This window comes from Benincasa hispida, chromosome 3 (assembly GCF_009727055.1).
Source record: "Benincasa hispida cultivar B227 chromosome 3, ASM972705v1, whole genome shotgun sequence".
NCBI lineage: Eukaryota > Viridiplantae > Streptophyta > Magnoliopsida > Cucurbitales > Cucurbitaceae > Benincasa > Benincasa hispida.
Window position 1 is genome coordinate 41,673,826 of NC_052351.1, and position 15,987 is coordinate 41,689,812.

Sequence of the window (15,987 nt, forward strand, 5' to 3'; positions counted from 1 at the left end):
AACAAAAATAAGGAAGCTCATTGTTTCCATTCCACCAATGTAGTCGAGCCACGTATACAATTGTTCCTCTTCGGATTTAGGCAGCGACGAATGAACGGCAAACGAAGGTTCGATTTAAGCGACGTTAACGGAGGCACAGCCTAACGGCGCCCGTGACCGTGAGTAAATTCGCGCGTGATTTTGATGTACCCGCCACGTCATCATGGGCAAAATTTGACACGTGTCATCATTTCCAAATTAGGGTTTCCGGGTCGGCGTTCTCTGGTTCGAGGCAGCTGCTTCGTTTGTGTGGTTCCTTCTCCTTCCTGACATTTTGGCACAAGATTTTTGCAAAATCTCTCTCTCCCTTTCTCTGGGTCTCTCTCGGTCCAATCAAATTTCCACTTCAACTACTTTCCCCCTTTTGCCATGTCTACGCTGCCGCCTCCACTGTTGCACCATACTACTAAATAACTGAGATCTCATAACCTGTAAGTTTTCATCTCCTTGCGTGTTTTGATTTTGTTTGTTAGAGATGTAATATAACTTGCTCGTGTTTCGTTTTTCTTGAAATTTGTGTCCTATCGGTGTGTTCTTTTTGGGCAATTTCATCGTGGTGGCAACCAGCAGAGCGATAAATTCTGCCACATCATGCTTCAAGTCACGGAGAAACGGGCACTTTAAAAGCTTCTAGAGTAGTCTTTTCGAGTTTGCGGTTGTTGCGTTCTTAGTTCTAGTTATTTTGATGTCGTTCTAATTGTGGATTAATGGTGAGATTTTATGCTGAATTGCATTTTGCGTTCCCGTTTTGGGATATTTGTGTGTAAACTGTAGCTTCGTAAGTGGTAATTTTCAGTGATCGTTAGTTTAATTTGTTATTTGTCTTTATAGTGTGTTCTACCCTTGATGATTGGTGTTGAAGTTGTAATTTTTAAAAATTAATTTAGTTGAATACTTCAGGATCACGGGGATGCTTGTCTTTCAGAATTTTGAGTTGGTTGGAATGGGCTAATATATTTGGAGGCCTACTAGGCTGCTCAGGAACGGAACCGTACCTGGATTTGTGATTTGTTCATCATCATTTCTCGTGTCTGACTGGAGTTGGAATAAATAGCTTATCTTCGAGCATATGGCAGAAGACAGTCCAAGGATTGGTGGGCTTTCTTCTGGACTGGCTGTTATTTTAAATGATAATGATAACAAAGGGAGTTCATCGAAAGGTCGTTGTTTTTCTTATTGTGATGAATTCAATCATCAATCCGTGGAGCGGACACTTGAATATGTATTTTGTCTCCCCAACAAGTCCATTGATCCTGTGACTTGTCCAGTTGATACGGCATTTATTCGCTCCATCATAAAGAATAGGTTCTCGGAACTTGCTCATCCAATTGCACCCCATGGTGCGGGAGATGGTATATGTATTGTTGATAATGGTCTGGGATCTAATGTAGTCAGTATTGAGAAAGTCAGTATCTGTGGTGATATTAGGATAGTTAAGCCGCCATTACATGTGGAAAGTTTTTCAATGTTCAGCAGTGCTAGGGCTAATGCTTGTGTCTGGAGTGGAAAATGGATGTACGAAGTTATTTTAGAAACTTCAGGGATACAACAGCTTGGATGGGCAACTCTTGCTTGCCCTTTCACTGACCATGAGGGTGTTGGTGATGCAGATGATTCCTATGCTTTTGATGGGAGAAGAGTTCGCAAATGGAATAAGGAAGCCGAGAGGTATGGTCAGTCTTGGGTCGTTGGTGATGTCATTGGATGTTGTATTGATTTAGATAGAAATGAAATCTTGTTCTATAGGAATGGCATCTCACTTGGGGTGGCATTTTCTGGTATTCGCAAAATGGGTCCTGGTATTGGATATTATCCAGCAATATCTCTATCTCAAGGTGAGAGATGTGAAATAAATTTTGGTGCTCACCCCTTTAAATACCCTATTGATGGCTACTTTCCCCTTCAAGCACCCCCATCAATAAACAGTTTTGCTTCCCATATGTTGAAATGCTTATTGAGGATTTTGGAAGAGAAACGTATAGAATGCCTTGAGATTAACTCCGTTGAGAAATTGAGGAGACTGAAAAGGTTTGTTTCAGTTGAAGAACTATTTCATCCTGTTTCTGTTGGGATTTGTGATGAATTCTTCTCTGCACTTGAAGCTGATGCAAATAGTATTGAGTATATTGGATGGGGACCTTTTTTGTCATTCATGATGGAAGTATTTGGACCACAGCCGCCACACAATTTCTCAAGCTTAGATAGAATTATTGATGTCCTCCTAAGATGTCAAGGCTCTATACCATTATTTGAGCATTTAATAAATGCCCTTTCATGTTGCTGTAAAACATCACCACTAGTTTTAACTGAGTGTCCATACTCTGGATCCTATTCCTATCTTGCATTGGCTTGCCACATCTTCAGACGAGAAGAATTAATGGTGCTTTGGTGGAAGTCAGTTGATTTTGAATCACTCTTTGAAGGTTTTTTATCACGGAAGAATCCAAATAAGCAGGATCTTGAGTATATGATGCCCTCGGTTTGGTGGCCTGGTTCACGTGAGGATGTGTCGTATGAAAGTAGCATGGATTTAACTACTACGGCTCTATCTGAAGCACTCAATGAGGTACTTCTTCAATTCCTCTTTTAAAATCCCTTCTTTTGTAGCAAGAATATGTATGTTAGTATTCATTGGCCTCCATTGTGTTGATGTCTCCTATGTAATCGATATTGCTTTTCAAGTGGAAGAGAAGTCAACTAGAATATGCTTCTTGTGCTCATACTCGAGTACCAAAACTTTGAATTACTACTAAGAAATGATGGATATCCTTTCTGAGATCCGAACTACTTGGTAATTGAATTATAGCCAAACTCATTGATAGAAGGGTGTGGTTATCTGTTCCCTTTCCCTTTGGCTCTCTCTTTTGTGTTAAAGATTGCCATCTCAGTAATTCATCCACCTTTCCTGGCTCCCATTTGCTTCAAGCATTGCAGTATACGTTGTTGGATCTGCTTGTTTTTGAGTAAATTAGGAAGCTATTTGTGCTGTTCACTATTAGAGTGTTTTCTTGGAAAGTGTATCATCCCACCCCTTTCTCTTCTTCATAATCATGTGTCCATGCCACATAGAACTGTTATGAAAATATTGTTAGTTTGCAGTACTGCTCCTTTTCTTTTTCTCAACCTTATTGCCTATTAATTTTTGTGACGCAAAGAGGTACATAATTTTGCAGGCTCTACAGGGCCTAAAATTAATTGTTTTTTTTTTCTTTCTTTATTCTTCTCTCTGCTTTGTAAGTTAAGTCTAATAGCTGATATGTGGAAATTTTCTCTTGCTATGCTAAAAATAAATGAGGGTCCTTTTATTAAAATAAAATCAAACTCTTCAACCTTGTCTTGTTTCTTTTCCTTTCCCTACTAAAGCCTAAAAATTGCCAAGTTAGCATTTTAATTCATTCTCTGATCCTTTGTATATAGAGGTAAATTGTTGTAGTCCATGCTTAGTAGTTTGGTCCAAGTTGAATGTGACTTTTTACATGATTGGAATCACATAATCATTTTCTCTTTAACTGGGCACGTGCCCGCATGCTCTGATGTGTGGGACAGAACAAAAATCAAGTAGGCCACACGGGATCTCCAGGCTCATGTCCTGTGGTAGTCAAATGGCACATGTTGGCCAAACTTAAGGTGCTGATGTGGGTGGCAATGGCTAATTGCTATCTCAAAATAACTCGAACATAGATCTTTCTGAGGAAGGAAACATCTTGGGAGGATATCCATTTAACTTAAATTTCAATTTTGAATGGAATTTCCCATGTGGATGACAGAGAAGAAGTTGGAGGCAAGGATTTTAAGAAATATATAGAATTGATTTTAAGGAATATATTGAGTTGAATTCATGGTTTCTTATTTTGTTGCTCTATTATACTGTTATATTTGTTGCTTCGTTGCTTTATTATACTTTTATGGGTGTTGCTGATGTTGATGGAGATCAACTTAAGTTGGGGATTATGCCAGGGTGAACCTATCTCATTCATCAGACTTGCAGCATATTAGTCTAAACACGTTATTCATTTTCTTTCAAATTAATTTCTATCATCTGTCACTGTTAGTTATCATCGAAATGGATGTGTTTGGTTTATCACTTCGTGTGGTCAATATAACCTGCCTCCCTCATTACTCACTGCAGAATCCTTCTTTTGATGGCCTATCTTGACTCTTGAGTAATAAGATATAACTGAGTCATATGCTAGTTTTGGAGATTTATTTAGTCTATTTGCAAATTCTTTTTCGTTTGCAGATTGAGGAGAAGCACAGAGATCTTTGCCGCTTAGTCATTCAGTTCATACCACCCACAACATCCCCCCAGTTGCCAGGTTCAGTATTTAGAGCATTTTTGCAGAACCTATTACTGAAGAACAGAGGAGCTGATCGTAATGCATCCCCTTCTAGAGTTTTAAGCAATTCTATTGTTGTTTCTCTATATGCTGTAATACTTCATTTTTTGTCCGAAGGATTTGGAATGGGCAGTGTTTGTGACTGGTTGAGAAGTAGTGAAAGTGATGGTCCTGATACTGGTTTTTTTCATAGAGGTGGGCAGCGCAGTTTCCCTGTATATTTGTTCTTTAAAGATGAGTCCCATCGAACTGTCACAGCTAGGCTTGGAGGTTCATACAATCATATATCAAAATTACATCCTCGTGATCAAGAAGTTGAAGTAATTCATTGGGAGGAAGGTTGCATGGATGACCATGAGACTAGAGTAACTCATTCCACCAGGCAAAAGCCATGTTGCTGTTCAAGTTATGATGCTGAATGCATGAGGAGTTCAAAGGATCCTATTAAATATGCTATCAGAAATTCTCGTGGAATTCCTATGCACGATAGATCTGCTCATGTAGCTAGTGAATGTAGTGCTGGAAATTTGAATGATGAAATAACTGATAAACCGAGTTCAAGCGAACAATCAGATGCACAGTTTGGATATTGCCCACTGCAGCACGTGAGGATTGTACCAAGAGAGACTAATACATCTTCAGCTACATTAAGAGAAGAAGAACTTTTAGACTTCTTACTTCTCTTTTATCACATGGGACTTGCACCAGATTTTAAGCAGGTATTAGACTGATGGATAATTTTCCTTTATGAAATTGTTTTGGTTGATCTCTCCTCCTTTTTTCCCCCTCTTATAACTTTGTGATTAGATAAGTGATGTATATTTTCCTCTCTAACTTTTGGGTTAGCTAAGCTGTTTGCCTCTCTCTTGTCTTTAAATACTTGACAAAAGGATGTAATTCTCCTCCTTGTTTACGATTTCAAGATTGCTCCCTTTTCCCTTAGTCTTTACTATTCCCTTCCCACGTTATCTCAGAAAGACCATAATGATTCCCCAAAATACACTCCATTCCCCCTTACAATATAATGCCTCTTGGAACTAAGATGCACCTGTTTACTTTATAATTTCATAATATTATAATTTATGTTAACCATACATCCTGATCCAATTCCTCCTGCACCTAGTTAGTCCATCCTTACAAAAGTACTCTATTTCGAGTTCCATATCTTGAGAATTCTTCTGTTTCTGTCTCCAAACCATTCACAAAAATGCCCTTGCTGCACAGTTCCAGAAGACTCTACCCTTCTATTTGAAAGAGTCCCTCCAAAAGGTTCCTAAAGGAAGCTTTCTACCTGATCAGGGAGGCAAAGCATCAACCTAAATGCATTCTGCACAAAATCCCTAGCCTTTCTAGCAAAAGAGCAGTGGAGAAATGGGTGATCAAGAATCTCTTCAGCTTTCCTGCATAAGCAACAAACTCGGGAGAAGATAGACCAATGAGGAAATTTCCTAGAGTTTTGTAGAAACATCTGAACTTCTTGAAATACTTGTGTAGGAGGATGTTGGAGAGTATTCGGTAGTCGTTTTGACCACCTTAGTTGCTTACATTCCAACCTAATGTGAAAGGATGTCGATCTTTTTATTTCATCCAAACCCCCATCCATAGAAGTACAAAAGGAAGTACTCACTGTGTGTCAAAATCCATTCAAATTGGAAATGTTTGCATTTCAATTGTAGGATTTATTCTCTCAAGTTTTGAGTGTTGCAAGGGACTATGAAGAAAAACCTAAGGAGAGTTAAGAAGTTATAAATTCAAACAATATTGATCTGAATATTATGCATCTAGATCAGAGTGGTTGCTTAAAGTTTTATAGTTGTCTTACTGGTAGGAAGTTGTGTTATAAGGACTTCATAAATGACCCTGGTTTTCTGGATATCGCCTTGGGGGAAGGGTGGCGTTTGTAGTATAGAGCCTACTGAATTCATTCTCCTTGATCCCACTTTCTATCTATATGTCTATCTACTAATTTGGAGGCCTCTCTCCCTGTATAACTTATAGTTAGTAGCTTTGCATAAATTTGAAGCAGTAGCGATCTTTGTAAGGTTATGTTACTATTATTGTTAGAAATATTTTTTCCTAAACGTAGAAACAACTTTTCACTGATAGATGAAAAGAACATATATACAAAATGTTCGAACAAACAACCTCCAAAAGGAGAAATTAGAAAGGGAAAGAAAAAAAAAAAGAGGAGCCAAGTAAAAATGAACCAAAACAGCAGTCTCAAAAATCGACTAACAAACCAAAAGAACCTACAGAGGAACAAAACAACTCCTCCCAAACGGCCAGAAGCCTAAAATGGAATATTAGTTTATTTGTCTAATTTTTGGGGACGTTTTGTCCATGGGTCCCCTTTTGAAGCCAAGCCCGTGTTTGGGCAGTTGGCATAGAACTCATAGGATCAAGAAACCAAACGCATAGGTTTGGAAGAGAGGTTTTTGAATGAATGTCATTGGTTGCTATGGTCACTGTCCTATTGCGTTTTCAATTATACCATTTCTAATTCCCAATATTGATGACCTACTTTGTGTGTCTTTTAACTGATAAATTTCCTTGGACGCATGTGCGCATGCTCACATATGCATATCATAAGAGCCGTTTAATTTTCATGTGTAAACAAACTGGCCTTTAAGTTCTATTTTTAAAAATGTTCCAAAATTAACCGATGACATTGTTTTTTGTTTACAGGCATCACATTACATGTCACATCAATCTCAATTAATAGCTCTACTTGAAGAAACTGATAAACAGATAAGAGAACGAGCTTGTAGGGAGCAAATAAAGCGCCTAAAAGAAGCTCGTAGCACTTACAGAGATGAAGTGATCGATTGTGTAAGAAATTGTGCATGGTAAGATCATCTTGATGGATCTCAAAGTGATACTGGGGATATTGGAATTTTATTTTATTTTTCATTATTATTCTTTTTTAACAGAAATGAGATTTTCATCGAATTAACGAAATTAGACTAGTGCTCGAAGTACAAAGAGGAAACAAAGCATAAAACTCGAACTTGGAAATATTGGAAACTTTATACTATCTGTTTTGTAATTTCTTCCTTCCTTTTGAACCCTGTCCCATCTCTCTTTTAAGCAAGAGCAAGTGTCTAGGTACCAGCAATGCTAACTTAGAGGAGCTTCACTCCTTATCTATTGATTCTGATTGGGTACTTCTGCAACTTGTGGTATTGTTTATATAAGTTGATTAAGGTTGCCAGTAAAAGAGATATTCTTATTCTCCCCTTCTTAAATGAAATGTTATCCTTATATTGACATTCTTTTACTTTGAAAAAATTGAAACTAAATCCTAAATAGATAAATATGATTTCCAGTTTGAAACTTAATCTCAAGGATTATACTAAACACAATCCATCTCTATAATAATAGAACAATCTTCAAAAGAGGTAAAACCAATTTGGAATCTGGTTCCTTTAAGATAATGCCAGAAGTTGTACGGCAGTTAAGTTATGTTCACAGTCAAACTTTCACCTACATATTATGCATGTTCCTTCCCAGGCTCAAATAACCCATGAATCAGTTGGTCATTTTTCTTTCTCGTGATTTTGATCTTATTTTAAGGTACAAGGTTCTTTATCATTTCAATTTTTGTTGGGCCTTTCCAAGAGAATTACATTTATTTTGTGGAGATACTATTTTAAGAGATGCAAGCCGGGGGGATTTTTTTCCTTCCATTTTTTTTGGGAATTTGCTGTTTTCACTTTTTGTTAGACTATTGAAGACAAAGTAGAGAATTGGGATGTGATTGGAACACGATCGTATATCTTTCTGTTGATCTGAAAATGTGAAGAATGAAGACTGTATTATGTTTACCTCATACTCTAGATCGATGTTTAGAGGTTGTAATTTTTCTTTGCCTCAACCCTGGAAGGTTTGTCTCAAAATTTTCCTAGAGTATAACTCGTTTTCTATCAGTGTTTCATACAAACATATGTCTGTATAATGAAAAGGGAGAGAAGGTAGCTTGCTTCATAGTTATATTTTATGTCGGCCTGTGATTATTGAGCTTCATCTTCCCCCAGTTTGTCTTCTGTAACATTTGTTGGTTTCTCTTACTCATGTTCTAAACACCTTACTGCTGTCTGTTCTTCAATATAGGAATCGCATTTCTTTGTTTTCCCCGTGGAAGCAAAGAGGAATGTATGCAATGTGCATGTGGACTGTTCAGTTGCTTCTTGTTCTTAGCAAAATGGATTCGATGTTTATATATGTCCCTGAGTTTTATGTGGAAGCACTGGTAAATCACTTAGTCCATTATGTTTTGAAATAACCTGGAATATACCTGTTCCTACCTTCAGTATATCTAATGTCCCAGTATGCTATTTTAAAATTTTTTCTTCTGTTAAGATTTATGTTGTAAGTTTTCTATAATATACGCATTTTAGCAAGTTGGTTTACCTTGGGGTTTTATGTGTTTTTCTTGATTCCAAGATGCTTCCTAATGTGTCTGAGGGTGGTTTTATTCTTCAAGTTACTTTAAATAGCCAAAACATTTTAATCTTAGTGATATTTCACTATAGATTTAAATGATTTTAGAAGACTTCAATATGTTTCTGAAAACCACGTGATAGATGAGTTTTTCTAGAGCTGCTAGGAGAAATAAAGTACTTATGAAGTGTTCTTAGACTAGCTCTTACCACTTTTTTTGTTTGTTGTTCTGCCTCTTTACAGGTTGACTGCTTTCACGTGTTACGTAAGGGAGATCCTCCATTTGTGCCTTCTACTATATTTCTCAAGCAAGGGCTTGCTTCATTCGTATGTATTCATTTTCCCATTTTCATATTGATTCTTACATCCCAACCTTCAAGTGCATACAGCTTAAAAAACAAAATGTTACCTCTGTACCGTATAATCTTTCCTAGACGAATTGAGTTATTGGTTTTCCTTTCCATTAAATGTTAACTAGTTCTTTCTCTAATTTGATAAGATGTCCGATGCCCCTGTAATTCAATTTATTAAATTTTGTACTGAATAACAGGCAGGTATAAAAAGAAATGTTAGGATTGATATTTTTAACACTATCGTAATTCTATTTTTCTTCGGAATAAATGTTGTAAGTTAGGCATATCTGGCTAGACTAAGCTTATTAATTTGTTCCCATTGTATTCTGTGAAGCACTGGTAAGCAGAACTTTGTGCTTTGCTGCTGTCCTGGCTTCCTTCGGGACCTAATGTTTCCTGGGTTTTAAGTTGGTAGCGATATTTTTTTTTATTATTTATCTATTTATTTAACTTTATTATTGTTGTTTTATACAGTCTCCTTTCAGTTTTGTTTATTAAAGTTCAAACTTGAAGTTGAAAGGATTTCAAAATAACATTGAAGATTACATGAAAAGTATTCATCTTTTTTGGCAACAAAATGGATATTATGTCTCTTGTGATCATCATCATTATTCGTTTGACATGTTCCATTTTTTACCGTCCCTTCCCCAGCTTTCCGGAAAGTTACTTCCAAGTGTCCATGTCTGCTGGTCATTAATTTTCTACCATTTTCTCTGTCCATTATTGCTTAAATTAAGTCGACTAAGATGCAACAAGAATGGAAGGAAAACATTTTGCATGTAGTCTATTTAGATTCTATGATGTGCAAGGTCTTGTCACTCGGATGCTTCTGACAAATCTGATATTGTCACTGATGATTTTATTGGCTTCCAAATTCCAACTTATAATCTGTCACTACTAAATGTTTGATTAATTTCTTTTCCAAATCAATATATACAGTTTCCTATTGATCAGGAGACTTTTGTAGTTAATTATGTTTTTTTTCCTGATATAACTGAACAACAGTCCATAATAAATTACTTTACGGTTTCCTCTTAATCAGGTGACATTTGTAGTCACTCACTTCAATGATCCAAGGATATCAAGTGCCGATTTAAAAGATCTGCTTCTTCAGTCCATATCAGTTCTTGTTCAGTACAAAGAATATTTGGTCACTTTTGAGAGTAACGAGGCAGCTACACAGAAGTTGCCGAAGTCATTGCTAACAGCATTTGATAACAGATCCTGGATTCCCGTGACGAACATTCTTCTGCGACTATGCAAAGGTTCTGGCTTTGGTTCTTCAAAACATGGAGAATCGTCATCATCATCTATCATATTTCAGGTAAAATGATCTTTCTTTTCCTTTTTCCTATAAGTCCTATTTTTAGTTTTTTCTCTCACCCTCAGTTTGTTCCTACATCCTGCCCTCCTGCTCTGAAGACACTACTACGAGAGGCATGTGTCATGGATGAAGGCCTGTTCTCATCTTTTCTTAATCGTTTGTTCAATACTCTTAGCTGGACTATGACTGAATTCTCAGTTTCAATTCGAGAAATGCAAGAAAAATACCAGGTATAAAATCTTGTCTTTCAACATTGCAATAACCCTATTTCCTTTTTCTGCCAAGAAACGTATGTGTTAAAAAAATTCACATCCCATATATACGTTGCTTGGAATGGAAAGCTGATTCATGTGCAAGAGGACTTATTGTTACCTCTTTTCATTATTTAATCACATAGATGACTATGCCTTTGAAGTAGATTGACCTTTTGTTTATTAATTATTTAGGGCATCGTATTGTGTATTATCATCCTTGTAATTGTCATATTAACTCTATTGCAGGTAATAGATTCTCAACAAAGAAAATGCAGTGTCATATTTGATCTTTCATGCAATCTGGCAAGAGTTTTGGAATTCTTTACACGGGAAATCCCTCAAGCATTCCTGTTGGGATCTGATACGAACCTCAGAAGGTTGACTGAGTTAGTACTTTTTGTGCTGAACCATGTGACTTCAGCAGCAGATGCTGAATTCTTCGACTTGTAAGTTTTGGATTAGTTGGAGCAAATTTAGTTTTTCTGTACATTGTTGAAAATTGAGGAATATTTCAATGATTGCCTAACAAGAATTAGGGGTGATGCAAATAACCGAAAACCGAGAAAACCAAACCAAACCAATCCAATGGATTGGTTCGGATTTTTAGCAAAACATTGGATAGGTTGGTTTGAATTTGGAGAAACCAGGAATTTTTGGATTGGTTTTGGTTTTTGTTTGACAAATCCAATCAAAAACCAAATTGAACTGAGAGATAAATATACCTAAATAAACCCGAAATTCCTCATATTTCTTTTCTTTAAGTTTAGACTCTTCATTTCTGATATATATATATATAAGGTATTTGACTTGAGAGAGAAAGACTACATGAAAGGAAAAAAAAAATAAGAATTCAAAGATAATGGCATATATAAATTTTGGAATTGAAATGAAATCTTCATGCCTATTATGTCAAGAGAGGTATGAAAGAAAAAGGCAAACAAATCATTTAGATTGTTTGAATTATGATTTGTTGCCAATTGTGTGAGAATTTTGCCGAGACCTTTGACTAATATGGTAACTTGGAATGATTGCTATGGAAAATTTGAATGATCTGGGGAAGTAACTTTGGTCAAGGAATAGAAAAATGGACGAAAGCATAACTTTTTTTAAAAAAGAAAAAAAAAAAAACCAAAAACTAAACCGCATACGACCGAACCAACGGTTTTACTCTTTATTGGATATCGGTTTGGTTCCTATTTTAGTTAAACTAATAGGTTCGGTTTGGTTCTCGAATTAGCTTAAAATCGAAGAAAACCGAACCAGTATCACCCCTAACTAGAATTGAAGTCTTTAGGGGCATGCATATAAACTTCCAATATTATTTGCAGGTCACTGAGACGTAATGGGCAATCTTTAGAGAAAGTAAACAGAGGCATGATATTGGCTCCTCTTGTGGGCATCATCTTGAATCTGTGGGATGCTAGTGCAGAGCTGAAGTACAAAGAATACAATGACGTTGTTGGTATTTTTGCTAGCATGGAATGTCTAAATACTGTAAACTGTGGATTTCGGCTTCTGTTGGATTACAACTGGGTTAGCGCCCCCTCTCTCTTTCTATATATGTATGTATATATGTATCTACATGTTTAAGAGCAATGCTTGGATTCATCTTGGGCTGCATTCATCTTTTTGCAGTCTACTCTAATCATAGTAGAAAAACTCAAAAAATATAAATAAAAAAGAAAGGAAAAAGAAAAAAGAGTGTCATATGACATCTGTAGTTGAACAACTGGGTGGGCTGGATGCACCCAAGTATTTTCTATGTTTAATCCTTCTTTACTGGTGTGTTTTTGTGTTTTGTGCAGTCTTCTTGAATGAGAGAACTTTTTTTTTACTAAATAAACTTCTCAACTCTCATCAGTGATTTTTTGCAGGCTGGTTCCTTTAGAGGGGATGGTTATGTTACACAACTTGAACGGCTGGAGAACTTTTTAAGTCTCCTTCTTTATCGGATGGAGTCTTTAGCTCTTGATAACTCCGCATTTAGTGACCAAACAGATGCTAGTGATAGCATATGCTGCATCTGTTATGCAAGTGAAGCTGATGCATGTTTTAAACCCTGCTCTCACCGGTCGTGCTATGGTTGTATTTCCAGGCATCTTTTGAATTGTCAGAGATGTTTCTTTTGCAATGCAGCAGTGGAGGATGTTATCAGGGCTGGTACTAATTAGACATTTTAGCAAGTATTTATGTTCCACACTATTGAAAAAAGAAAATAAGACAGCACCAATTTTGGTGGTGCAGACCTAGCAACCAATGAACTCGTCTTAATAGGCGCAATCATTGTGCTGATACAACTGAGGTCCTATCAGAGGAGGCAATTATTTAATTAAATTATTATTACTTTTTGGTCTTTTTTTTTTTTTGGTGGTGGGGGGTGGGGGTGGTTATGGAGGATAATCAAATTTAAACATGGTTCAGTAGCAATATAGCTGTATAGGTGTACAAATATGGTTATAGGTTAAAGCATATTCTGGTTAGCCTAGAACATGGTTAGGGAATTTTGTAGTAAGTTTGAGGGGCAATATTCTGTATATATGAGATGTAAATACCAAGGAAAATACTTGTTGACTCCCCTTTTTCTCTCTATCACTTTCTCTGACTTAGTGAATCATTATATATATATTTTTTTATAACTATAGCATGAATATCCGTAGAAGCCCATTGCTCAAATGGAGCTTCCCTCTTGGTGTTTCTCAAAGGGTTTTGAGTATGGCCTACCACATTCCTCTAGTAATCAATAAAGGATTTTAAATGAGAGGAGGAAAAAGAAGGCGGCCAGCAGCCACCATCACATCGTGCCCGTCTTCTGGTTCGAGAGCTAAAAAGATAAAGGTATGGAGCTAGAAATGGCACTTTTAACAAACTATATCTACAAAAAGGAAGGTGTGGCTGTGGCAACAGATTGCTCCATCAGCCAGGTCCTCTTCCACTGCTTGCACGGATTGGTTTGTGGTTCTGATGAGGATGGCGGTGCTCGTGTTCTTCCTTCTGGTAAAGTAAATGTTATCAACTCCAAGGTAGAGATGGAATTTGTGAAGTCATAATGTCAAAGAGAGATCCAATTCTGGACATAGATCTGTGGAAGAAAGGAAGTCTTGTGAGAAACTGGGCAAGTGTGCCTCTCGGATACATACGAGTACAAGTGAGTTTTCTTTCAGATCTCAGTGTAAATATGTTTCGATAATAAAAAAGCTATCTTCCTTGCACCATTATAGTGAGTGCAAAATAATTCCTTCATTTGGAATCCGGTTGTCTCCCCCTTATAAATATGGAACTCATGTTTTAATGATTGTTCAAGTTAATTTTGAGATATATATGCTCTCTGATTATTTAGCTTCAGTCTGCATTTCGGAGTAACCAGTGGCCATTTGATGATAACTTCAGAGACAATATTGATTTTCATTCATAATGTAAAATAATTGCAGCTCCCTCTTGGTAAATATACTTTTTACCCAGCACTTAATGGACTATGAATTATAATCAACTGTGTAATATGTGTAATGTATAGTTTTAAGTTTAGGAATAAGAATTCAAGGATGGGCTCTATATTGTTTATTAGCATACGGTTTACCAAAAAATGAGGACGGTTTTCGAGGTCTTGGTTTTGTACTCCTGGATATCAAGACGTTAATTTCTTCGGAAGTTATGTATCGATGTATTTATAGATCTCTTCGATGATTTTTTTTTTTAAAAATAAAAAATAAAAAATAATAGTATGTTAATAGATGACATGTAAGTAGATAAGTCATGCCTTAGTTTGATCTTAATCTTGTGCAATGTATGTTTGTTGATTTTATGCGTATTCTCCAAGATAAGCGTTGTTTTCAAATAAAGCAAAATATGTCAAACTTATTTACGAATATAGTAAAATTTCATTATTTATCGGTGATAGATCGTGATCGGCATTTATCAATGTTAGTGATAGATGTCTATCATGATCTAGATAATGACATTTTATTATATTTGAAAATATTTTTAGTAGTTTTATCATTTAAAATAATAATTCATCTTTTTAAATCTAATGCATTATTTAGAATTATTTTACATATACAAAGTTAGATACTTATAAGTTGTAAGTATGTTGTTTTTATTTTTGCTAAACATGTTTTAATTCCTAGTTTGGAGGTTTTCTCAATTTAGGTCATATTATTTTATAGGTTCTTCAGTTCCCCATGGCTGGTCTATATTAAAAATAAAAATGGCTATGCATATACTATATAGTGAATTAACAGAAATTTATCTTCCGTGAAAGATCTAAAATATTGGTAGAAGTTTTGAGTTCCTTTTCGTAGATGATCGTTCTAATTTTCTCTCTCTATTTTACTATGTTAGGTGATTCTTGTTTTTACTTGAACAATTGCAAGCTAAAAGATTAAGCCATCGACCTTTGAGATGATAATCGGATGATATCTTATTTATTGAACGATTCTTTGATTGCCATATTATGTGAGTTTATTCAATTTAGAAGCTAGATTGAAAATTTTTAAATGACACACTAAATTGAAAAAAAAAAAAAAATAAAAGACGAGAAAAATGTTGTGAACTTGAGGAGCACAAGGGAACATGGATTCCACCAAAAAAATGATATTAAAATAAATATAATCTAATAAACAACAAAATAAATAAATATTAAAATAAATTAAATATAATATATAAATATATTGAGGAGAGAAAATAAATAACAAAAGTAAATAAAATAAAAAGGATTGGATTATCCTTATTAGGAAGAAACTCATTGGAAAAAAAATCCTAGTGAAGCAAAAAAAAAAAAAAAAAAAAAAAAAAAAATTTTCATATAATCTAATATTTTTAAAAAGAATATAGTATATTGACTCCCGTTCATGGAAACATCACTTTAGATTTCTGGATTGCTTCATTCCAAAATTGTGCAGTTGGTAATGATTTTGTAAATAAATCTACTAGGTTATCCTTCGAACAAATTTGTTGTACAATGATGCCATCATTTTCTTTAAGATCATGAGTGTAGAAAAGTTTTGGTGAAATATGCTTTGTTCTATCTCCTTTAATATATCCATGTTGTGTTGTCTTCGAATAATATCGTTGGAAGATTTTTACTAGAAGATGAACCACATGTTATACGAATGTTATTGAGGAAGTAGTCGGTATGGTCTGTCTCACCAATCGTCATGATATAAAAGTTCTCCTCCAAATTCTAGGTAACCTATTTAAGATCTAGCTTGTATGGGTTAGATAACTAACTTGCATCTTCACAACCA

General features: G+C 35.6%; 1 protein-coding gene across 5 annotated transcripts; it reads left to right on the top strand.

Annotated features, from left to right (window-relative positions):
* The first annotated feature begins 265 nt into the window (after positions 1–265).
* Positions 266–14,083, top strand: LOC120074516 (E3 ubiquitin-protein ligase RKP). Of its 5 annotated transcripts, none has more exons than XM_039027671.1 (12): positions 266–470; positions 940–2,605; positions 4,280–4,412; positions 4,494–5,095; positions 7,062–7,222; positions 8,487–8,625; positions 9,060–9,143; positions 10,212–10,493; positions 10,592–10,723; positions 10,994–11,193; positions 12,076–12,309; positions 12,609–14,083. In XM_039027671.1, the coding sequence occupies exons 2-12, from the start codon at positions 1,109–1,111 to the stop codon at positions 12,916–12,918; spliced, it is 3,774 nt and encodes a 1,257-aa protein (XP_038883599.1). In that variant the 5' UTR covers positions 266–470; positions 940–1,108; the 3' UTR covers positions 12,919–14,083. The 5 variants fall into 5 exon arrangements, with proteins under 5 accessions (XP_038883599.1, XP_038883596.1, XP_038883597.1 ...); XM_039027668.1 differs by adding an exon at positions 610–749 and having other exon boundaries at positions 267–470; positions 4,280–5,095; XM_039027669.1 differs by having other exon boundaries at positions 267–470; positions 927–2,605; positions 4,280–5,095.
* The last annotated feature ends 1,904 nt before the right edge of the window (positions 14,084–15,987 follow it).